The sequence below is a fragment of the Porites lutea genome, chromosome 5 (assembly GCF_958299795.1).
Source record: "Porites lutea chromosome 5, jaPorLute2.1, whole genome shotgun sequence".
In the NCBI taxonomy this organism is placed as follows: Eukaryota; Metazoa; Cnidaria; class Anthozoa; order Scleractinia; family Poritidae; genus Porites; species Porites lutea.
In genome coordinates this window covers 22,274,822-22,299,821 of record NC_133205.1, presented here as the reverse complement: position 1 = coordinate 22,299,821, position 25,000 = coordinate 22,274,822, and the positions used below count along the sequence as shown (strand labels likewise).

Below are 25,000 nucleotides of genomic sequence, written 5' to 3'. Positions count from 1 at the left end.
AGCGGTCAAAGATAAAGAAGCTTGGAAGGAGAAGTTCATGGCTTTATGTGTCTGCCGACACAATGAGTCATAATGATGATGATATTAATACTATCGAGGAAAGCGTTTACCAAGAACATGTTCTTATAGCATGAAAATATTTACTCTTTCCAGGTTATTTTGCATACGTTGATGGTGCATACAAAGCTCAGTTAAAAAGTCCATTGTTGCCGTGGAAACCATTTCACCGAACCGTCGGTTTGTGTCTCAGGTTTAAGTACCTTATGAAAACTCATTTCAAGTCATCTTTAAGAATATTTCTCAAAGAAGCTAAACAAGAAAAACCAGTTTTGGTCTGGCAGCTAAGCAGCTACCACGGTGAAGACTGGTCATTAGCTCAAGTGGTTTGGTTAGGCGCAGATACCACTCAGGTAGGTGAAAGTGCGGACACTTTCAATTTTGCCCTTTCTACTCCAAAAAGGTCAAAACAGATCTCGTATGGAACGGTTAACTGTTGCTACCCGAGCCGTTTCGTACCTCTTTTAACATGTAAACAGGTTTAAACTATCCGGCTCGGAGAAGCGTTCACGTTTTTGATAACCGAGCCTTAACAACGACAACGGCGAAAGCGAAAATGGCACTTTTATTATGAATTTACTTTTTTCAAATTTTGTTGCGATCATCACACTAGCTTTATGTGTAAAATGTAATTTAATTTCCCTGGAATTAAATTCTTGGGGACCTAACCCTAGTGTTGAGTAAATCACGCTACATGAAATGTCGCATAAGGGAATTTGGCGTCTTACTCCTGTAGGAATAGAGAATTGCTGATTGATTATTAAGACATTTTATTTGTTTGTTTGTTTTTGACGTTCGCGTTGCCGTCAACGTCGTCGTTGATTGAGCTTCCTAATGTCCGAAGGAGGGTAGGTACCAACTTCAGTGTTCGTTTCCGGGAGTGACAGGTTTATGGGGGCTTCTGCATGTTAAAAACAGTTGTAACTCACACTGTAACTCAAAATAGCTCCGTACGTACATTTTTCAGACAATTTCCAATTTGCTCTTCTTTTGGTTTTAAATTGCCTGTAATAGTGGGTTTTAAGTCACTCAATTAATCAAAACGGTGTTGTTATTTACTCCTCATTTTAGATCATTTTTGAGGGAGAAGGTTCTCTTCCTCAAAAGCTCAACATAGCAATAGACAACATTACTGTCACGACAGAGAATTGCTCCTTGAGGCCTTACTTTGCAAAACCAGGTGACCTTTTGTGTCCGATTCTATTCTTACTTTAAGGACCGAATAAAATGACACGTTCAAAGGTTAATTAGCCCCTCGTCGAAGTGGTTCACCACGCTCTCTGATTCAAAGTCTCTCAGAACCGCGTCGCTTATAAAGCTAACTACTTTTTAAAATTTCAATATTTTATCGTTGCTATAACTCTAGAGATTGTTTAGTAAACGCTTTTTCGTACTTTGTGCGCTAGAGGACAAGTATTGGTTCCACGCGTTTGATTGCTTCACGACTGGGTGCACTGGTTGTAAGTTAAAACCTTTCGGCACTTAGTTCGCGCTTAATTACGCCTCGAAAATTTTACGGACACGTTATCGATCAAGCACTTAAACAATACCCATCCAGTGGTCCTTGCCGTTAGGGTGGAGAATCGGGCGATACCGACGGCTGGAGACCACACCTACTGAAGGTCGAGCCTCCTTAAGTATAAGTGGTCTGTCAGGCTTTACCAAATTGACATTTTTCAACATTTTGACTCTTTTTCGATTAGATTTCAAGTGTAGCGATAATCAGTTTAGATGTACTAATGGCGAGTGTGTAAAGAAGAATCTCCTGTGCGATGGGGACTATGCATGTAAAGATCGCTCAGATGAGGAGAACTGCGCTTGTCCGACCAATATGTTTCAGTGTAAAGGAGGAGGCTGCTTGCAAGCAACTGCCTTGTGTGATGATACTAAACAGGGCGGCTGTGACGGAGAAGATGAGATCAACTGCCGTAAGTTGCCTGATTTTATCACTTGCATTGTCTTTTAAAAATAAAAGTAAATCAATAACTAATAAACAGCAACAACAACTAATAATAATTTTAAAAAATGTGTTAGCAGAGAGCTGTGAACGTCTAGTTTTAGTCAATGAAACTAAGACGGATCTCGATGAGGACACGCGAATAGAAGAAAAAGGAAGGCAATTATCAGCTGCGATAATCGGTTTAACTGTCAACAAAACACTTGGCTATAATGCTTTGATGCTCTTAGCAGTGGACAAATTATAACTCCATTTCTAGCATAAAATCTTCAGCAAGAATCAACGACTGCAATTGTTAGGCAATTTCCTGTATTATGTTGCGCTCGTGAGATTTCTATCACGGGATTCATGCTATGTTAAGATCCATTTTGATGCATGCAAGAGTGTCATGTCTGCGTTACAACTTAAGGTTCCAAAATGATGTAGGAACCTTGTTCAGTCGGCTAATCAAGCAAAAGGAAACGCTCACCTACAGACGCACATACACTTGCTTGTTAGTCTAATTTTTGCAATACACAGAGCAACTTGTAAGGCCATAAAAACAACAGCCGATGCAAGAGAGGAAACGTGAATTTATTTAGGGTTCCTTTAGAAGAACTATATGGCTTATAGGGTTAAAGGCTTGGGCTTCAAACCTAGCGAAATTTGCAGCCATTTGAATGGAAAAGGGCCCAAAGGCAGGCTATTTGCAAATAATCACACTCAACGAATGGAAAGGAAATGAAAGGAAAAATATCAAGGAAAACTAAAAGAGGGGGAAGAGAAAAAAAGCCGAATGGTTGTACTCTTAGCTTTTACTTTAGCTTCTTTGGAGATCAGTTTTTGTCCGACTAAAAAAACCTGCTTGACGGAAGAGGTCTATTATTTTGGTGGTAACGTCAAAACCCGGCTTGATATAGAAGCGCGTTTATGTGGCCGTATTTGAAACCCAAATGCTCTATAGGATGTGTGAAAAATAAGCCAAGAACAAGCCCATTTGACTAAAAAGAAATTTTAGTGGTTTTTTTTATTTTATTTTTTTAACACAGTTTCCTAAACACTAACCATAATGGTCTTGCTATTCCTTTGGGCTTAAAAACTCTCAACCAACAAGTCTCAGGTAACAACCAATATTACTAAAACCTCTCTTGTTGCTTTCATAAGGAAATCCATGTTCTGATTATCAATGTCTGGACGGGTCATGCATTCCCTGGAAAAGCACATGTAGCAAAACCTCATTTTGCAGAGATAAAACTAACATGCCCTCTATTTGTGGTAAGTAACTATAATCAAGGAACCATAAAGCTGTTATTCTCATAGACTGACTTTCATGAGTGTTGGTTGATTTATTTCAACTTGCTAAACTTTCTGATCGGCTGTCAGTCAGCAAGTAGTGAAAAAAGTCAAACGCAGCCTTGATAAAACACCATTTCATAAGTAGGTGAAATATGATCTTTCGGGTGAGTAAAGTCATCTTCAAAGTCAAAATGAGTTATATCGCATCAGTTGATGGCACTTTGGTTATAGACGTGATTGGTCAACTAAGTCACGATATTATTGGTCGATGGGGTTTGATGGTAATTGGCTATGAAGACTGTAAGTGCAATAAGTGCGTTTGATCCGTCTTTTGTCATAGAACGGTCGTTTTATTGTTAGTCAAGTTTTCCGTTTTCCAGTCATTCTATCGTTCTCAGTTTTGCTCAGGTCCTTCATGAATAATTCGTCTGTATGGTGCCGGTAGCTGCTGACTTCAATTCAGGGGGGTATATTCTAACTTAGTGAACCAGCTTTCGAAAATGAGTCGCTGATCTTAATCTGTTTTCAAGCTTTGGCGCTGGCCATACCGTCTTGCTGCCTTTTACTTAACATACGTTCTTTCCAGGATCTGGAAAGTGCCATCTTAATGACCTAGCCTGCTCATCGAAAACATCAATTGGAAATAAATTATGCAGATCGTTCAGAGGTAAGAAAAAAGCAGAACTTAAGATCCTTTACTCGCTTAATTTTCATGCAAGCATTTCACAGGTGAGAAAAATTGCACTCCTATCTTAGAGCGGATTTAAAGCCCCTGTGTGCCTTATCACACCTTCGGGCAGTCACGTGGCATCGAAGCGGAAACAGCTTTTGTATTTCCCATGATAATGGAGCTCTCATGGCGATGTTCTTCGTAACTATAGCAACTAGTTGTCACCGAATTTTGTCAAAATAAGTCTAAGGAATAAACGACAACCTTTTAATGGGAAGAAGATCGGACAAAGACTTGTTTACAACACAAACTGAATATGCCACTCTCACATTTCCCTTAATGCACCTTATTTGCCCCCCCAAATTTTGCCAACCTTTGTTTTTCATTTGTCCCGGGTATTAAAGCTGTCCCAAGAGAAATTGAAAGCAATGCTGATGGAAAATTTGGGGGGAGGCAAAAAAGGGCATTATTGGAGGTATTCATCTCCCACAAGTGACAATCCTCACCAACATGTCCAACACTGGCTGCAAGATAAGGAGTAACTATTTCTTCGCTAATCTTCAACTTTGGCCATTCTTTCTTGATACAAGGACATTGCAACTTTCAAAATGGTCTCTGTGGCCTAAGACCCGACAAAAATGATGCAATCCAGTGGACTGTGGGATCAGGACAAACACCTACGGAAAGCACTGGACCGAGCCATGACCATACTTCTTTTAACAAGAAAGGTAAGGTTATCTGAACGAGAACCTTGAACCCTTGCCTAAGTACATGTAACTATGATATCTAAGAGCATTATAATGTACCTTTTGTTGTGAAGGGATATAGAAACCTAGGCATTTACCGAATGTAATGTTTCATATCGTTTCCATATGACAACTACGTAACAGTCAAAGTTATGTACAGACAATTATAAGATATCCTTTGGTTCTAACCTCACCAAAATAAAAACTAAATACTACCGACATTTTATCGCACCGAAAACGAGATATGTAACGGCTAAGTTTGAACTAGAGGCGATATTATCGGATTCATAAGTTTTTCCAGGTATTCAGATTCACAAACTCTGTTATTGTAAACCTAACTTAAGATTAACGTTTCAGTGAGAAAAGAAAATTCGAGTGATTGGCCAAGCGAATTCAGCACAAAATTGCTGAAGCCTTCCGAATGGATATTCCAGTGATACTTCGACTGCTCTTTCATGATGTTATTGACGATGTCGACGCATAACATGAACCACCAAAATAGCGTTAGAGCACTCCTTGTTCGTTTATCTAAATAGCCTACAGAAAGTGAACGAATGCCAAAGCTGAAGAGGGGCAACGATAAACAAGATGTTCATCATATTTAAACATTACAGGCGTATTTGTTGTAGTTAATTTTTTATTTCAGTTAATTTTTATTTTTCACTGTTTTTGGGTATGGTAATGTAAGCCAATGAATTTAAAACAAACGAAAAACAAAAATTAACTGCAACATGTACGTTTCAGGCTCTTATATTTACATCGAAGCGTCTCAAAGGAAGCCTGGGGAGAGGGCGAGACTACTAAGCAGCTGGATGGAACCCAATGAGACAATCTGTCTGCAGTTCTGGTATCATATGCACGGATCGGACATTGGAAATTTGAGTGTGTATTTGAAAACTAACCAATCAGAGAGGCTTGTCTGGAGACTTTCAGGAGAAAACGGGAATCGCTGGAGATTTGGACAGACAGCCCTTAATAGCCCAAATTATTATAAAGTGAGTTATAGCAAGCTGCAAATTCAGTCACCTCTCGTCGCCCACCGCCACGAGGGGTATATCCTATATCTCCCCTCCAGAGGGTGAGCGACGTGACTCGGTGAGGTAGCTTTATTCGCAAGCTAAGTAAGTAAAATAGTTTTAGTAACCACCACTTCGAAAGGCTTTGCTGTAACAAAATTCCCAAAAACATATCATCTTGGGAAACGCATCTCTTTAGCCGTAGAACTAGAGTTCGAGGTCTGATCTTGATTGCTTAGCTGAGCCTCAATGAAACAAGGCTTAAATGTGTTTTCGGTATCTATTTCAGTTTGTTTTAGAGGGAACAGTTGCTGGTGGAAGTAAAGGTGACATTGCAGTGGATGACTTGATGGTGTTGGATGGAAATTGTGAAACCATTCTGAAACAAGGTAGGTTAACTAATGATGTTCCGCCAATTTAAAACAGTTGTGAAAAAAGGATTAAATCGTGGTCATTGTAATACTCACTGTTTGTAGCGACTCCATCACAACGTATCAAGTGAACAACCAATGTCGTGCACCACATGCCTTTGTACAGCCTCAAATGTGTGTCCTGGTTTTTCGTTTTTCTGTTTTGAGCGTGCTTTTCGTGCTTGGGTCAGGTTCCTTCAGAAACAACGAATACTGGATTCATTGAGTTATTTGGATCTCATGGCTTAAAGGAGACAAAAACTATCGATATCTTTACGCAATATGACTTTTAGCAAAAGCTCTTTGGTGAGAAATATCAGTGATAACATTATTCCAATGGAAGCTTTTCAAACGTGGTCAGTCATGATCGGTTAAGAAAAGACACTTGCATGGTGCCCGTTTTCGGCCTTTGACTCTTAATTCATGAGGTGAATCAAAATCCTATGTTGTGACTGAAAATGGCGTTACCAATCAATTTGAGGAAAGGAAAAAATCATCAAGTCTCAAGAGTGCAGAGTTAACTCTCTTCCGGCTGTCAATCAAGGAAAATCATTTTGATGGAAATAATTCCAATCAGAGCTACTAAAAATCCAAAACGTGCTCATCATAATTATTTTTCCTTTAATTTGACAAGGGAGTCCAGACTGCCATTTTGAAGAAAGTATGTGCGAGTGGGAAGCCCAGGAGGGATGGGTCCTGGATCCAATCTTGGTGGGATTGGAGAAGTGGGGTAAGTTGACCAATTTTAGTAATATGGTCTATCAAAAGGTGCGCCACCAAGCCGCAGGCAAGTTGGTCACTGACGTTCCTTGCGAATTTTACAAACTTGCTGTTCGTGTTAACAGACCGAACGAAAACTCGAACTAACGAAACAAGCGAAACTGTTCTGTTGCTCGGTGGGAATAGGGAAGTGCAAAATTAGTTTTATCGACTGATTTATTGGAGTAAACGTTCCACCATAAGGATATTCAAAGATTACTTCTGAAAATGGAATTGGCTTATACTGTATGTGCTCATATTGACTTCTTCCAGCTTTTCGTGTTTTCCCTCCCTTTATCTCATGGGATGGCGGGTATTCCCATATCTTACCTGGGACACGTTCGTTATAGTATCGTGGCTTTCCCATCTTTATATGCTATAAAAGAATAAAAGCTCACACCAGCACTTTTGACCAAATTTACCCCGCAAATGAATATTCCATTATTTCCTGTTACAGGAAATACAGCTCGCCCACAGTAACACTACTATCAGCATGGATAAATTTTAATAAATTATGGAATCTGAAGGATGAATTTTCCTTATTAGCTCAACGGCGTTTATGAAACGTAATTAATATCAAATCATCACATTTAATCTAAGGCTCTCTATCTGGCATTTGTCTGTGCAGTCTTTTGTTGCCCTTCAAAAATTCCATTCTATTTTTTTCCTCTCCATTTCGACTAGCACTGATGAGCCAGAAAATATTTCCTTCCTTAAACAGATCAGATGTACCACTTCTTGTCCTGCTGGTTGTTACATAAGAATACATTATACCGAACCTCTTGTTCTTTGTTGATTACGTCGTTCTCGTGAGAGCGGTGCATCCCTCTCTTTGTTTTTCCAATATTAACTGACTGTTTCTAATCTATCTCATCTTGTCTAATCTTCCTTCTCCCAACTCTATGGCTGGTTGGTAGAGCGCCAGTTAGAGGAACAGAAGGTCGGGAGTTCTACTCCAGGCCGAACCAACATTCAGGGTACGTCTGACAATATTAGTTCTACAAAATAATATCCTGTCTTGAAATGGCTCAAGTGACTTTAGTGAATCTAGTCCCAATGAAGAAGAACTAGTTTACTCTTAGAGTCTGATCTGAAATGGGACGTACATATCTACATCCACAGGAGCCATCCACAGTTCTTTTATCTTTGGACTTTACTGCACTTGCTGATGCCCGAAAAACCTGGTTAAACTCTGGTGAACTTTGGTGTAAGACTGGTTCAACCTACCAATGTGTCGGGGTTATCAGACCAAGCTTTACCTAATGCGCAAACACCTACCGTAGATTTCAACTAATCCTACTAGGATAGCCTGGTAAAACCAGACAAAACCAGGCTTTTTTGCTCAATGCGTTAGTTAAGACCTGGACTGTCAGATTGTTAGGTAAATTCCAACCAGACTTAACACGAAAGCATAGCATAACCTTCACTGTGGGTTCAACCTGGATGGATTTGGCACTATGTTTTCAATGGTCTAGTAGGCCAGCTTCAACTAGGTTTCTCCATGCTTCAAACCAGACTTAATAATGATCTTAAGTTTGAACCAAAACAAAAGACAATGTTATTACCGCTACGTAATGACAACAAACGACTTTTTTATGTTTATGTTCTTTATAGGCGGATATATCTCGCTTGCTGGCTTAACTGCAACGCTCTCATCTCCGATCATCAACACGCATGATTACGAATGGAAGTGCTTCCGTTTTCGGTATTTCATAGGCGGTATACATGTTCATCACCTCGACATACATTTTTTAACGGTGATCATAAGAAGTGTGACATCAAATCAGACTATGCAGCTTTTCTTTGACGATAAAGTAACCAATGAGTTGCATTACGTACAGATACCCATATCCAGCAATTACGTCAATGCGCAGGTAGGTTATCTCTCATTGTCTGTGCCAAACTTTGATAGCGATATGTGATGTGTAATGAGTTTATTTTAATTTTCCGGTAGAAATAACACATAAACTGACGAGTTAAGAAATTATTGTACTACTTGAAATTCGTAATTGTAATCATGAATTTCATGAGCATTCTTTATCTACTGGTTAAAGAAAATTCAAAGCTATATCAATCATCTTTCGTTTGACTTTGGGCAAATGGGCTTTTCCAATGGTCCATTGGTACCAATGGTACGATTGGTACCAATGGAAAAGCACCCTATTCCAATGGTTCTATTGGTGACTATGCATCTCATTAAGGGGACTTAGATTATTTTGTCATGTGGTCTGGCTGGGTACAGGGCAATTCCAATGGTCCATTGGTACCAATGGTACGATTGGTACCAATGGAAAAGCACCCTATTCCAATGGTTCTATTGGTGACTATGCATCTTATTAAGGGGACTTAGATAATTTTCTCATGTGGTCTGGCTGGGTACAGGGCAATTCCAATGGTCCATTGGTACCAATGGTATGATTGGTACCAATGGAAAAGCACCCTATTCCAATGGTTCTATTGGTGACTATGTATCTGATTAGGGGGACTTGGATTATTTTGTCATGTGGTGTGGCTGGGTACAGGGCAATTCCAATGGTCCATTGGTACCAATGGTATGATTGGTACCAATGGAAAAGCACCCTATTCCAATGGTTCTATTGGTGACTATGCATCTCATTAAGGGGACTTAGATTATTTTGTCATGTGGTGTGGCTGGGTACAGGGCAATTCCGATGGTCCATTGGTACCAATGGTACGATTGGTACCAATGGAAAAGCACCCTATTCCAATGGTTCTATTGGTGACTATGCATGTCATTAAGGGGACTTAGATTATTTTGTCATGTGGTCCGGCTGGGTACAGGGCAATTCCAATGGTCCATTGGTACCAATGGTACGATTGGTACCAATGGAAAAGCACCCTATTCCAATGGTTCTATTGGTGACTATGCATGTCATTAAGGGGACTTAGATTATTTTGTCATGTGGTCCGGCTGGGTACAGGGCAATTCCAATGGTCCATTGGTACCAATGGTACGATTGGTACCAATGGAAAAGCACCCTATTCCAATGGTTCTATTGGTGACTATGCATCTCATTAAGGGGACTTAGATTATTTTGTCATGTGGTGTGGCTGGGTACAGGGCAATTCCAATGGTCCATTGGTACCAATGGTATGATTGGTACCAATGGAAAAGCACCGTATTCCAATGGTTCTATTGGTGACTATGTATCTGATTAGGGGGACTTAGATTATTTTCTCATGTGGTGTGGCTGGGTACAGGCAATTCCAATGGTCCATTGGTACCAATGGTACGATTGGTACCAATGGAAAAGCACCCTATTCCAATGGTTCTATTGGTGACTATGCATGTCATTAAGGGGACTTAGATTATTTTGTCATGTGGTCCGGCTGGGTACAGGGCAATTCCGATGGTCCATTGGTACCAATGGTACGATTGGTACCAATGGAAAAGCACCCTATTCCAATGGTTCTATTGGTGACTATGCATCTCATTAAGGGGACTTAGATTATTTTGTCATGTGGTGTGGCTGGGTACAGGGTAATTCCGATGGTCCATTGGTGCCAATGGTACGATTGGTACCAATGGAAAAGCACCCTATTCCAATGGTTCTATTGGTGACTATGCATCTCATTAAGGGCACTTAGGTGATTTTCTGATGTGGTGTGCCTGGGTACAGGGCAATTCCGATGGTCCATTGGTACCAATGGTACGATTGGTACCGATGGAAAAGCACCCTATTCCAATGGTTCTATTGGTGACTATGCATGTCATTAAGGGGACTTAGATTATTTTGTCATGTGGTCCGGCTGGGTACAGGGCAATTCCAATGGTCCATTGGTACCAATGGTACGATTGGTACCAATGGAAAAGCACCCTATTCCAATGGTTCTATTGGTGACTATGCATGTCATTAAGGGGACTTAGATTATTTTCTCATGTGATCTAGCTGGGTACAGGGCAATTCCAAAAATTCCAAAAATCCGAAAATTTTAGGCTTCCTTTATCTAAGGAAAATAGTGTAACCTGTGTAGTAAAATATGAAAATCAAACTTCAGAAAATTGAGGGAATTTATTAGAGAAGCTTCGAAAATTGTACATGAATGGAACGTTCATCTAGCAATTTTTAGCCGTGTTCTCCGAACATATATTTTACAGAAAACGGTCGTTGGGTGTCCCTGGCTAAATAATAATCAAATTTCTAAAAAGAAGAATACTTACTTTTCTTAGGTTCTTTGGCAACAATGTCCAATCCAGATCGTTTTCGTAACATTTTCCAAATCGACGTCCAATCTTTGCATACGGGCAGCCATGACTTTACGGAAGTTTCGAAAATCACGCCGGTGTGTAGACTGAAGCGACAAGCCAGCGAAATTACAACGTGCTCAGTTTATCCCTAATAGACGTGAACACAATCACTCGAACTTCTAATGTCCCTAGAGTGCTATCACGCCTCATCCAATAAAAAGGTGAGATAACAGTTAGGTGGCTTCATTTTCAGAATAACAAAGAATACCGAAAAAGTGAGAAAATTGCATAATCCTTACAAACAGTAATAAGACAATAAGAACAATAAAAAATCTCAAAGTGATATGAAATGTTGCTCACATAACGATGCGTGTTTATAAATCTACACTCATTATCGGCGTGGTCTCAGTTCACGGTTATACGATCAGTTGGAACATGGCTATGATATCTATGTACCGAGAAGAAATACGACTTCTATCTCGGCAAGAAGTCGTGGAAGAAAGAAAACAGCTATTCCGACTGCTCAACGGCGACGCCTTTTTTCCAGAGAAATCGTGGCCTAAGGATATTCGCCTCATATTCTGGAAGAAACCAATAAGTGATAAAGAAACATTCAAACTTCTGCTGTTTTTCCACGGTAACGGGTGCAATCCTGAAATCATCAGTAGATGGATTCTTCTAGCTCAGTCGTGGGCCTCATCCCAAGCTACAGCCGAGAAAAGCACAGCAAATACAATTTGTCAACGACAACGTTGACAGTAAAAGACATCAATGGTTTTACAACGACCTTGATTATGGCAAACTGTTGTACCTCAATGGGTTACCACGACAAACCCCACGTCAACAGTGAAAAGTGACTTCAGTCACTTGAATATAAAACGGCTCTTTTAGGAACCACCAAACTAACAATACAAAGTCATAACCAACAGCATGATATAACCATCCTTTTCGGAAACTCCTCATTGAAAACTTGTTTTGGTTTAAACACTTCAATGTAGATAATGACATTGCGCTAAGTAATTTCAGAAGTTAATTTCACAGTGAATTGAGTACAGTTGTTAAAACCTGTTGCCTCAATACCACTTTGCTAGTTTCGTGCCTTTCCGCGTTGTTTCGGGTTCTTTTAAACAAGTAAGAATTACCAAAAAATAGTGCTTGTGTACAGGAAAGAAGACATTCATATGTCATGTTGTTGTTTGCTCGTGAATCACAATAAACAGAACGAACACAAGAGTGACGCGTTACCTTTCAATTTTATAATGTTCGTACGATGTTTGTTATACTCGCAACACCTTGAGATATTATTAGCGCTAGATATATACGTCGCCCTCGCTTTGTAACTATTAGCGCGTTTCCACTTTGTGTGAAAGCGAACTTGTTTTGCGTCGTTGGCCTATAGAACGAGGAATATTCATAATAATTATTAGCGCGTTTTTTCTTGGTGTAAAAGGCAACTTGTTTTGCGTGGTTGGCTTATAGAACGAGGAATATTCATAATAATTATTAGCGCGTTTCTACTTAGTGTAAAAGGCAACTTGTTTTGCGTGGTTGGCTTATAGAACGAGGAATATTCATAATAATTATTAGCCATTTTTCTTGGTGTAGAAGGCAACTTGTTTTGCGTGGTTGGCTTTTAGAACGAGGAATATTCATAACAATTATTAGCGCGTTTCTTCTTGGTGTAAAAGGCAACTTGTTTTGCCTGGTTGGCTTGTAGAACGAGGAATATTCATAATAATTATTAGCGCGTTTTTACTTGGTGTAAAAGACAACTTGTTTTGCATGGTTGGCTTATAGAACGAGGAATATTCATAATAATTATTAGCGCGTTTCTACTTGGTGTAAAAGGCAACTTGTTTTGCGTGGTTGGCTTATAGAACGAGGAATATTCATAATAATTATAGTGCGCTTTTACTTGGTGAAAAAGCGAACTTGTCATTGCGTGGTTGGCTTATAGAACGAGGAATATTCATAATAATTATTAGCGCGTTTCTACTTGGTGTAAAAGCGAACTTGTTTTGCACCAATAGAACCATTGGAATGGCATCATTTTCCATTGGTACCAATCGTACCATTGGTACCAATGGACCATTGGAATTGCCCTGTACCCAGCCAGGTCACATGGGAAAATAATCAAAGTCCCCTTAATGAGATGTATATTCACCAACAGAACCATTAGAATGACACCCTTTTCTATTGGGACCATTGGTACCAATGGACCATCAGTTTGACGAATCGTATCCGTTTGTGTATATTGGACATGTGTGGGTTTTGACTAGCTAATACGTTGGTACATTTCCTAGAGCCCAAGGGTTATCAATCAAAAGTAGATATTACAACTGCATTTCTTCCAAGATAAAATTTGGTGTTTTTTTCTACGGCTTACAGATTGATTTTGTGGCCGGCAAGGACAGCCTCTTATCTTTCGACCTGGTCATCGCTATCGATGGCGTGTCCTTTTCCAAGGAGTCTTGTGAACGCATCCCTTGGAAACCGGAGAATGGTAAAAACTGAACAAAAGTGACATTTCAGCTAATTTTGTTGTTTACTAGATTACTGTTGTCTTTTTTTCGCCGTTGTACGGTCAGAGTCAAAGTCAAGTCCTATTCAGATTGGAACAATGTTTGGGTGCGTCCGATTGATCGTATTCAGGAATAAGAATACGTAAGCGCTTTGTTACAAATCTCTTGTACCGGAATTCAGTCAGTCGAACATGCCCTTGGTAAAAAATTTGAACTGATGTTTAGAATAATTTCTCTTAATTATTTCACTGAAGAAAACATGAATTCTGAGTTTCGAATAAAATTTTTCGGTGAATAATTTTTCTGACTACTGTTTTGTCTATGTTCATTCATAACATTAGTTTAAAACACAATCGTGAGACTACAGCATCCAACTTATTTCAAGCATCACTTCTGCGTAGCGTTGTCGGCGAATTTCATTTTTCACTTTGAGCACAACTATTACTGTAGGTAATATTAAAGCCGGAAAAATGTGCTCCCCGCAAAACAGACAGAACTTACTACAGTTGATAGCTTAAAAATACTTTCCTAAAAAAGACGATCCGGGAAATTTTGCGGCTAAAATACTTAAAACCAGAAGGGGCGAAGCAGAAAAATAAAACAAAAGCTCCAGGAGGAGAGTAGTTCGCAAGTAGTTTTCGCAAGTTTGATTCCCGCGAAACTCACGCAGATTTGACGAACCAGTTGCTTGCGAATCGCGTGACGAATTTTGCGCATGCACGATAGGAAATTGAACGGTTGTCGGCAGAGGCTACGTTTCGCACGCTAGCTCATACCGCGAAAATGTAGCCTCTGCTCGCAGGGTAGATTGACTCAAACGTTCTCAACACATTTTTTAACACAATTTAGACGAACCTCCTTGTGACATAACAAAAAACTGGTGTGGATGGAGAAGTTTACGTGGTTGGAAAAGAATCAGTCACAGAGATCTTGAGCAGCAAGGAAGTCAGAAATCAGGTGCTGATGATAACGCAGATAGCACAAACGAAAGAGGTACGTTATGTTGGTTTTTTAAAAGGTCGCTTTGTACTGTGTTCAACCATTTAAAGTTTGGCGGTCTCCTTTTATTTGTTGAACGGGACTTCAACCTTTCAACTGTTTTTGGACGAGAATAGGTTGTCAATGGACACCAAAGCAGTGACGCTAAAAGTAAACATTCATGCCTGGTAACAGATGAGCGGACTCTGTAACGAAAATGTTTGGTATTAATTTTGCTTGGAGTTTACTAGCCATCTTTTTCTCGAAAATTCGTTTCCAACTTACAGTGCGATTACTCGAACCGTGGCACTTGGAAGAAGATTGTTCAATCAAAACGATTTCTGAAAACAAAAAATTCTCAATTTTTTTTTTTTGCACAGACCAATAAAATTGAAAATTAAACTATGGAACCGTTGAAAACTTTAAAACCGTTCGAACCTACCTGACCTCTAAGGAAACAGTCTTCAAATTAATGAATGTCATTGGTCCGTTTGCAAAAGAACTTAACAGTCTTTTGTTTCCAGAAATCGTCGTGATTAGACAATCTTCTTCCAATTGCCTCGGTTCGAGTACTCGTACTGTAAAAGAGCAAGACCAATTGCTCCCGTCTGTTCCCTCAATTTAGTTGGAAAGCTATCGAGGTGTATGGTTTGTGAAAAGAAGGCGGTTTATTCGCTTAGTTTAGTTGGTTTTAATTCCTTCTATTATCTGGCTGAATCCACGAGCGAGAAAGATGAAGCGAATCCTGTGTTCTGATCGGCTCCCCGAGCGAGCAAGATGGACCTATCTTACACGCTTGGGATTTTTCGCCTTGAGCCCGAAAGAAAAAGGTCTCATTTGGCCATATAATAAATCCTCTATTGACCAAGCTTGTTTTGTCACGATGAAATGATATTGGCCTCGTCCTTTTGCGCTTTTTAAGTGACCTTGACTTCGCCTCTGTCCATGGAAACCCAAAAAAGATCCAGGGCCCGGTTCCTAAAATGTCGATTAGCGTTAATCCAGGATTAAAATTTTGTTCCGTTTTTGTATTTTACATTCCTATACACTGCTTAGGGTAACATTTTGTGTTATTACTGTATCTCGTAGTAAAGACTAAACAGTATATTGTAACCTCGAGTTGCATGTTCTTAGACGAGAATACCATGCTTAAAATTTGGTTTAATACTGGGTTAAACTTAACCATCTTTCGAGGAACCGGGCCCTGACCAATATCCGGCCAATTTTTCCTCATGCTTGGACAATAAAGTGTATAAATGCAAGACCGATAAGAGACGTTAATAAGGTGCTTTTGGCGTTGGTAGTAAAAGGGAATTTAGATAGTACTAGACCACAAATATATGAGTCTCTGTTAGCAACGTGACCAGAATGGGTCGTTCCCAGTGGATGGATCAGAGTACAACATTACCCTATTACATGGTCGACGTATTCGGCTCCTTCACTGGACGGTTATAGGACCATCCCAAGTAACTACTAGGTACATTTATGTCAATAATCCAAATGCTTGCAAGTTAATGATTGCCAATTTTGCAGTTATAGAAGTCATTGATCTGGACAACTACGAAATCCATCTTCCCGACGAACGTCTTGGATACGTGTCTTTGTCGGATATTCCTCCACTTTACGTTGGCCTTACTTTGTGCTTCTGGTTGAACACGGTGCATAGTGGTTTTGTTATTGAGTACAAAGTTGCATCAGAACAAAACGAATCAACTGTTCTTGGATTCTACTATGACAAAGGCACCTTTAGAATTCATTTTTACAAGATATTAAGGTAAATTGATGATTATGGTGAAGTAACGTTAATTCAGGCAAAATCGAAAGGCAAAGGTCTGGAGTAAGGGGTAGGCTGCTCATATGTTTTTCCCTTCTTCTCTTTGTTCTCTTGTTACTTTCTGTGCCATTTAAGGCGGCGAGATCATTAAACAGAAGGATTGTCTTTCATTATAATAGAAGCTTCCGGTTTCAATTCTTTTCCATGAACTCATTAGGACTGCAAAAAATTGAAAGCTATTAGGTGGCCAGCACTAAAATTTTTGTATTTCTGTTGAGTTGATAGGATTTTCCGAGTCTGTTGTCACTAAAATTAGAAATCCTTAGTTAAAAAAACCTTTAAGAAATTATTCTACAACACCTACATTAAAATTTATAAACAATGAATTGTACAATGTTTGTTATTGCCTCGTGCACAGAGAAATCGAACTGGATGTGGTTGATGGATCGTGGCACCACCTGTGTGTGACATGGGAACGAAAAAATAGGCTGCTAAGTGTTTATAAAAATGGTCAAAGAAAATACCTGTCCAACAAATATAGAGCAGGCGCACGGAACAGGGGGATTGAAGGTACTCTGCTATTACTTGACTGGTAAACTATTTACTCATTATACAGTAGAACCTCTACCAACACCCAGCTCTCCATAATGGTCAGTTTTCGGTGTCCCAGAGGATACGTTCACACTTGTTCTCTTGTTTTAAACTCTATATGACATACCTCTCACATCTCCTAAGGTTTAACTCTATTAGAAACTTACAGCTTCTAAGCTTGGGATTTTCTTGAGTTAAATTTTTCGGGGTCTTCTTGCCACCCCTGATAACTTTAATGTTATTTTATTTCCCTCTAATGTTTGCTTTATATCAATGGTCAACAATATTAACTTTGCTCTCAAACAATGAATCTCTTTTAGGCGGAGGAACCATGACAATCGGTTTTAGATCGCCATACCAAAATACATCAGCTGTGCTGGGCAAACTGAGCGGATTCAATCTATGGAGCTATCAGATCAAAGCAGAAGAAATACTGCGCATGTCACAAGGGTGTGGTAACGAGGCAGGGGATGTGAAGGCATGGGAAACAGTCAGCAAAGGATTGACAAAAGAAGTGGAAGTAAAGCGGCATAGATCATGCAGAGATAGAAAAGGTAAGTTTTATCTCACAACTTTAATGCCACCTGAGAGGCAACAAGATTCGGTATGATCAGGGAAAAGAAAGTTCGCACTTACTGGAGTTTCTAAGCGCGTCGTAAGTAAGCTTTGACCAAAGAACGTGGGACTCGGTGACACATTTCATGTGTGCCTCCACTGACGTTAGAGGAGTGCTTTCCGATAACAACTCACATGGAATGGCTACGTTTGTTCACTAATCTCAATTCTCCTTGATACGACTTCTCTATTTAAGATTGTAATGCTGAAACAACCGCAAACGTTAGCTATTTAGGGTAGGCGCAGAAACAACTTCATTGCAAGTTTAGTATTTTTTGTCAGTAGGTTCCTGCTTTTGTTCCATTTAGTATATAACTATTTTGAGAGAAGCAGGTTAGTTTGAATTGACCTCAACTCAAGTTAAACGAGCCACTTGATGAGAAAAATAGGTGTCTAGAGTAATCGGTCCCTGGTGCCTCTTACTATTCGTTACCAGACCTGTGTTGCCATTGTTTTTCCTCATGTTCAACAGCTGATCGAATTGTGTTAGACAGCAACACTACACTCCTTAACCAAACAGGTATCCTTGTGAGCCAGAAGTACAACAGGTCGCGTGATTGGCATACAAAGTGCTTAAAATTTCGTTACATGCTGAGAGGGCCTGGAAGGAAAAGTTTAACAATTTACCAACAGACTGGTAACTATCGAGAAGTCCCCATTTGGATTTGGAAAACTAGGACTGGTAACAACTGGGTATACGGCCAAGTCCCTTTAAGCGCTGTATCAGCGTTTCAGGTAAAAAAGTAAGAGAGATACCCACAAATACTCAACTACGCATTGCTACTTCGCATAAATTGATGTCCCGCCCGCCAGACTCTAGAGTAGCGTATTAAGACTGATCACTAACGAGCGAAATCGTTGGTGTAGTTTATTACAGTAAATTTCTTTTGACCTTAAATTGTAAATATCTTATTATCCAATTCCCTCATGAGCTTTTCAGAGACGCTGATTTTGGGACTTCTGCCAGATTGCTTGTGGCGCAGTTTACAATTAATAAAGTAATGACTTACTAATGCTCCCTACCACAACAGGGACTACGTACCCTACACTGTTTAAAAAAATGAGTGTGGGCAGTGGTTTGAACCAGTGGCCTCCTGCTAAGAAAATCTGCGGTTATTGAACTGAGTTAACTAACCTAGTGGCGGTAGCTTTTATACGTAATTAGGAAAAATTTGCAAAAAAAAAAAAAAGAGAGGCACTGGGCAATTACTCTAACCGAAGCAGTATCAGAAACATTTGAATTCCCTGCTTCAGATTGGCCAGAAGTACAGAGAATTGGACTTTAACAAAATTGGGTGGCGGTGTTGGGTAACCAGTCGATATAAGTGCGCACTGGTTGATAACCAAACTTGTGTAATTGGTGAGAGAAAGTGCTACCTGTGCTAAAGCAATGTTATTAATAGGTCTTTATAAAAGGTAAAATTGAGAAGAAGGAAGCCTTCGTGGCATTGTCAGGGCTATACGTTGAGGAGGACCCGAGCATTCATTGCCAACACCTCCCGCAGTCATCAAAACAAGGTATACTTTCATACGTCACATATACAGTTTTAACCCTACAACAGCATAAATCAGGGGGGTAGAGGTATCACTTAGCGTGACATTCTGAACAAGGAGAAGACCTTATCAGCTTTCGCTACGAGACAGCTGTTCTAATACGGAAGCAAAGTTACGGTGGAAAAAGTCCAAATAGAGTATAGTTTTTGGCGTTTCAGGCTAATTCGACATCCTATTAATTCTAAGTCTTTACATATTTTTATGTACGCTGTGCGTCTGTCGTTTCCGCATTTTCAGATGTACATTTAACTTTTTACTTATAAACCTGATAAGTTAACCCTCTGAGGGGTTAGGGCAAGTCTCTGTTGCTACTATAAATAGTAAGACTGTAACCTAGTTACTACAAAGTGCCACATTGACGGAAAGCACCAAAACAGCCCCTTCACCACAACCACAACCAACAGCTCTGTTTTGGTGAGCAATGCAAGACCTGCCAGACGTCGGATGAAGTTCTCTTTTGTCAGCGGACAGTATGTAATCTTAGGTAGTAGTGGCGACACAACTAACGCAAACCCCTGGCTAACGAAAGATGTGTAATCAAGCAAGGAAACGTCTGCCATAACCTTCTGCCTTGGAAGGCATTTTTCGTCACGAGTAAAAGTATTTTTAAATATTAAAAAAATCAGTTTCATTTCTTTTGCAGCCTGCAGCGAAACCATATTCAATACCTCAGGAAATTTCTTCTCCCCGTTCTTTCCTGGATTTTACTTTGATGACAGCTACTGCACTTGGCACATAACTGTTCCAGAACAAAACATAATTCGCCTGACCTTTCATGAATTTCGTCTGAATGATCATCCAACGTGTGAGGACTGCTTTGTTGAGATTTTTGACGGAAGTGACGACACTGCACCCTCTATAGGCAGGTTCTGCGGTTATAGCTACCCTCCGATACTTTCCTCGTCGTCGAATCACTTCTCTGTTGTTCTTCGGTGTCAAGGGAAACCCTTCATAGCAAGATTCAACGCCTCTTATTTCTCAGTTGCTGGTACGTTTCAGTTTGATTAATTGCTTGGTAACTACAACTTTTGCGACACTACTTGTTATTTATTTCTCATGAAATATAAGTTTGAATTAGCTATGATATTATGGGACGAACTTAGAAACCAGTCACAATTACGACTTTAGCGTTAAGTGTCTGTGTAATATAAAAAGAGACTTTCTAAAGTAATCAAATGATTTTTTTTGTGGTCTTCGCAGATTGGCCTGGTAACACTGTGTAAAGGAAACAACACAGATTAAGAATACTCTTTCTTAGCTCTTTCTTCTTCTTAAGTTCGTTTGAATGACCAGTGTCCTTAGTAGTAAATGACGATAATGATGTCCAGTAGAGTTGAAGTTCTAATAAAGATTTACCTGCTTTGATTTTTGTCTCAGCTTATGACGATAATGGACTTTCGTGTTTACGTCAGCAAGGTAAATTCATCATCATTACCATTCCTCGACTGTCGTTGGGATCGATGCCAAAGTCTTGCACTTAATGCTAACCCAGAAAGGGGCTGTCGTATTCTGCAATAGCCTGCAACGATTTCTGTATTTCCTTATTTCCTGTGTTAATTCTAGTAATTATAAACTGTCATTCATATTCTTCGAAAAAAATAACTTCCACTGCAGTTTTAAGGCAGGCGTGGCTATACCTCATATGTTTGTAAAGCAGTATTTCACTGCGAAACCGTATTTCATCGCATATCGACTCTGACAGGATTTATATTGTAATAAAACACAAACCTGAAGTCTTAAATTACTTTAAAGGTGATATTAGTGGTATTTTCTACCTTTGCACAGGAAGCGTATCAACGTGCAGGGATACACATTAGTAGTATAGGGCTCACCAGCATCATTTTTTGCGGGGAAATACATTAACGCCGATGACGTCATAGCCTTTTATCTCTAACTCATGAAAGTAACGCGGGGGAATCTCATTACGATATGGTCATGTGCTATTTTGAAGTGGTTTAACTTGTTTAACAAGTTTAAGATGGGTGACGTCATAGTCTCTTGTCTTATATCCCTCTTTTACTACACCAATAGAAACAATAGACCCACCTAAGGAATAAGAGCTAACTTGCCCGACTCAAAACCACTGAGTGTTAACGTAATCAAGCAATTTCTACTTCCTGCCCATTTCATTGTCCAAAAAGTTGTTCCACTTCCGGATCGGTGATTCTCAGGTGCCCGTATTTATGAGTTTGAGAATGCGTGGGTGTTCGTGTTTTCAGGGTGCCCATCGAGTTGCAAATGTGACGAATTTGGTGAAGGTCAAAGTACAGGCAAGCGAGTAATGGTGACAGGAGACGATTTGCTGACTGTGCCGACTGACCTTCCCGCCAACACTGGAGCTGTGTAAGTTTACAACAATAGAGAATTGCAAAGACTGTAAAGGACAGTGTCCGATATCGAGTATTTAAGTAAGGGCTAAATGGAAACCTATGACTTAAATGATAATTTTAATCTCACTGTCGCTCGTCTTGTCATGTCTTTTCCTCAAATGTACTTGGCCTTTGTTGCTCTATTTTAGTACCATTAAAAACAGAGCTTTACTTTCGTTAGACGAAAACAAACAGACTTTTGCACAAAAAAGTGCTTATAAACGGACGATAGCCTTTTTGAAGGCTCCACCAGTCAGTGTTACAAGTTTCAGTTACTCGCGAAAAAACTGAATCCTCCCAAATAGGAAGAGTTGAAAAGAAAGCGATTCAACAAATGTCTTGCTTTGCGCTGCCTTAAAATATGCAGGGAAGATGAGATTGGTGCGCGTTCTCTCATTGCAGAACGCCAAAATATAGTAAATGTTTCTTTTGCACGTATTTTCTACCTTCCAACTTATTTAAGCACGTCTTATTGAAAAAGGATGAACAGCTTCCTTCCTTTCCTAGCAATGCCGTATATCATCCCCGAATATTAATCTTGACATTTGCGCCGTAGATTTTTCCAGAAGAACCGAATATCTCAATTAAGAGAAAAAGATTTTACAAATCTCCATCATCTAGAATACATGTAAGTATGAAAGTATCTTTTAAAATGTATCTGTTTTAGTTTGCAATCATATGTGCGTGCTTTTAGAAACCAAACATTATTTTAACTGTACTTTTTTTAACCTCGGTTTAAGCGACCTGAGCTACAACATTCTTCTTCGCCTTGATGGGGACTCGTTCCAAAACGTCACCTCAATCAAAACACTGTAAGTATTGAATTTCGAATGTGCGTTTTCTCACTTGCAAAAACTGGTCATAATTTATAACTTGGGCAAAATCGTTAAAGAGTTAAAAAAAACCGTATTTAGATGAACAGGAACAACGTTAGCCTGACGTCAATGGGTCATTTGAAGAGTTTAGAGTTTCTTACCTGAAAAAAAAAAAATGTACAAAACAAGTAAAGTACTGGGATCTATAGAATACACCTTTTTACCTTGAACGAGAAGTCCAAAGACTACTGCAAAACTGATTCAGAACAACGTGTATTGTTTTTTAAACATAACAATATTTCGCCTGGCCATACCAGCCTTCTTCAGGTTTACAGATGTTACTGAACCTACGTAGGAAGCATAATATTATATAGATGGAGAATGTCGCAATAAAAAATGTTTGAAAGGGGGAGGCGGAAATGACGTACAACACAAAAACTGGAAAGGAAAAATACTAAGGATATGAATTACAATAATTCGTCACGGCGGTTTAGGCCATGAGGTTCAAGAGTCATGGCTTTATCTATCAAATGCGACTCCCTGGCCTTACGAACTGAGTCACGTGAAGAATGTATGATTTGTTTTCCCAATTCAGACCACGTGATGTTCTCCAGGGAATTTGCCTTTTGTCTTTTCATGAACTATGCATACATAGGCACATGGATGCACGTGTATAAGACGACAATTGAAAAAAAAAACAGTTCTCTGGGGTACAATCTATTCCTCTAAAGAGACAGGATAATTATTTGTACTGGGCTCAACGAATTTATCATTTGATCATGTATCATGTCGTACACTACAAGTTGCGGTGTCGAAATTAAAACACTCTGTGGAACTAGGCATAAGTTCAACATATCTCTCATAATGTCATTACATTACTTTTTTCAGAAGACTGAATTCCAACTTTTTACGATCTCTTCCTGCCAAAGGATTCGCTAGAATTCCTAGTATACGCGTTCTGTAAGTATAGAACGAGTTTTGTCAGTCTTATCTTTCGTTTGTTTCTACCTTGCTGCGGTTACAGATCAGTGACATGTACAACAACGGTATTGAAAAAGGCCGGTCAACACTGGTTGAAGAACAAAATAGGACAGGATGACAGGATATCTAAAAGTCTATTACTACTACTCTAAGATCGCGCTCAGTTTGTTTTTTCTTGTCGAATACTATTAAGAACTGATGACGGTGTTTTTTCTGGTATGAGTATGATAATCACATCCGTCTTAAATAATATTTTTATCCCTTTTTTGTAGTGACTTAGGAAGGAACCTCCTTCGCAAAACAATGAAAGAAACATTTTATGGCCTGTCAAGCTTAGAGATTCTGTAAGTACAAAGATAATTGAGTAATGATCATTTCTTTATCATAGGCTTGATTCTACCAACTTTGTTTGTATTGTAGAAGCTTGCGTTCGAACCAAATAGAGAAGATGGAATATGGTGTATTTACCAACAAGAGTAACTTGACACATTTGTAAGTATATTAACAAATATTGATTTTCAACTCCTGGGTACAGCTCTAAATATTTAAGCTATATCAGTATGTGCTGCGAGATGAGGCATACAGTTTACGAGGAGCTTAGTCCTTAAATCGGGTTCACAATACAAATACAATACAATAACTTTATTTAAAGAGGGAAGCGCAATAACCTATTACAGTTTTCTAACCTACGGTTCCTTGGTGGTATCACGTTCCTTTAATGGTTATTTGATTATTGACATTTCTTTCGTTCAACTAGGTATCTTCAAGAAAACAAGATAACAACATTGCCTGACGGCCTGTTTGAGTCCCTTTCTAAGCTCAAGTTATTGTGAGTATATGAATTTGCATATAATGTATGGCTGTGTTATGTCGAGCACTTGATGACTCTTCCCTACGGAAACAGTATGTTTTGTTTCCAGAGAATCTCTATGTTACCCGCGACTAGAAAGTGAAGAGGTGAAAATAGCTTTGTCTAGTAGGTAAAGCGATGTAGAATCTATTAATCAAATGTGCAATGCTTAAGACTGAGAGTTTTATAACTACAAAGAAAGCACCACCTGCATCTTAACGAAGTCCCTCACATGAAAAACATCGATCTGGAAACAGGGCTACCTTGCCTCTAAATTATGTAATCACTTCATTGTTTACTTATTTGACTTTTTAATAGGGATCTTAGTAACAACCAGCTGACTACAGTCTCAAGGAAAACCTTCCGTGGATTAATATCGTTAGAATACCTGTAAGTATTGCAGAGGTTTTAATTTATTCCGAAAGACAGTTCCGACAGTCGCTTTGGCTTTGCATTTTAATGTCTTCAAAAAACCTGCGCCTCTAATTTTAGTAAATTGGTGTAAAATTATCTCAACACAGTTACTGAGCAAAAGTAGTATCTTGCTGTCGCTATCACTGTAGACACGTAACATTTATGTCGGCACATTTAATACTGTTTTTGTGTGGAATGGAACGTTCTGCACCCGCTTTTTTGTAAAATTCCGATTTTTCCTTTGTAGTTACCTGGACAAAAATAAACTGACAGAAGTATCACCTGAGGCGTTTAGTGAACTACGTAACATGAAATATTTGTAAGTAATTTATGTAGTTATCCAATGCTTACCTTTGTTGAACGCTTTCTATAAGATACCTAGGAAGACTTTATTTAATTTTTCACACAGGAAACTGGACCGTTTTATCCTTTGCTGC

General features: G+C 39.2%; 1 protein-coding gene across 1 annotated transcript in view; it reads left to right on the top strand.

The window, feature by feature from the left end:
* Positions 1 to 25,000, top strand: part of LOC140938086 (uncharacterized) — a 69,701-nt gene that overhangs the window by 35,344 nt on the left and 9,357 nt on the right. Inside the window, exons 22-51 of the mRNA XM_073387623.1 lie at positions 154 to 410; positions 1,129 to 1,237; positions 1,761 to 1,985; positions 3,158 to 3,268; positions 3,876 to 3,956; positions 4,550 to 4,687; positions 5,450 to 5,700; positions 6,011 to 6,110; positions 6,766 to 6,861; positions 7,808 to 7,867; positions 8,505 to 8,808; positions 13,404 to 13,603; positions 14,472 to 14,615; positions 16,134 to 16,374; positions 16,793 to 16,944; positions 17,286 to 17,519; positions 18,053 to 18,315; positions 18,984 to 19,156; positions 19,761 to 20,122; positions 20,512 to 20,550; positions 21,354 to 21,477; positions 22,060 to 22,131; positions 22,244 to 22,315; positions 23,207 to 23,278; positions 23,572 to 23,643; positions 23,720 to 23,791; positions 24,057 to 24,128; positions 24,468 to 24,539; positions 24,811 to 24,882; positions 24,973 to 25,000. The exon at positions 24,973 to 25,000 is cut by the window's right edge and continues 1,021 nt beyond it. Of these exons, the coding sequence (XP_073243724.1) occupies positions 154 to 410; positions 1,129 to 1,237; positions 1,761 to 1,985; positions 3,158 to 3,268; positions 3,876 to 3,956; positions 4,550 to 4,687; positions 5,450 to 5,700; positions 6,011 to 6,110; positions 6,766 to 6,861; positions 7,808 to 7,867; positions 8,505 to 8,808; positions 13,404 to 13,603; positions 14,472 to 14,615; positions 16,134 to 16,374; positions 16,793 to 16,944; positions 17,286 to 17,519; positions 18,053 to 18,315; positions 18,984 to 19,156; positions 19,761 to 20,122; positions 20,512 to 20,550; positions 21,354 to 21,477; positions 22,060 to 22,131; positions 22,244 to 22,315; positions 23,207 to 23,278; positions 23,572 to 23,643; positions 23,720 to 23,791; positions 24,057 to 24,128; positions 24,468 to 24,539; positions 24,811 to 24,882; positions 24,973 to 25,000 (4,268 nt within the window). The remainder of the gene's footprint in view (positions 1 to 153; positions 411 to 1,128; positions 1,238 to 1,760; positions 1,986 to 3,157; positions 3,269 to 3,875; positions 3,957 to 4,549; positions 4,688 to 5,449; positions 5,701 to 6,010; positions 6,111 to 6,765; positions 6,862 to 7,807; positions 7,868 to 8,504; positions 8,809 to 13,403; positions 13,604 to 14,471; positions 14,616 to 16,133; positions 16,375 to 16,792; positions 16,945 to 17,285; positions 17,520 to 18,052; positions 18,316 to 18,983; positions 19,157 to 19,760; positions 20,123 to 20,511; positions 20,551 to 21,353; positions 21,478 to 22,059; positions 22,132 to 22,243; positions 22,316 to 23,206; positions 23,279 to 23,571; positions 23,644 to 23,719; positions 23,792 to 24,056; positions 24,129 to 24,467; positions 24,540 to 24,810; positions 24,883 to 24,972) is intronic.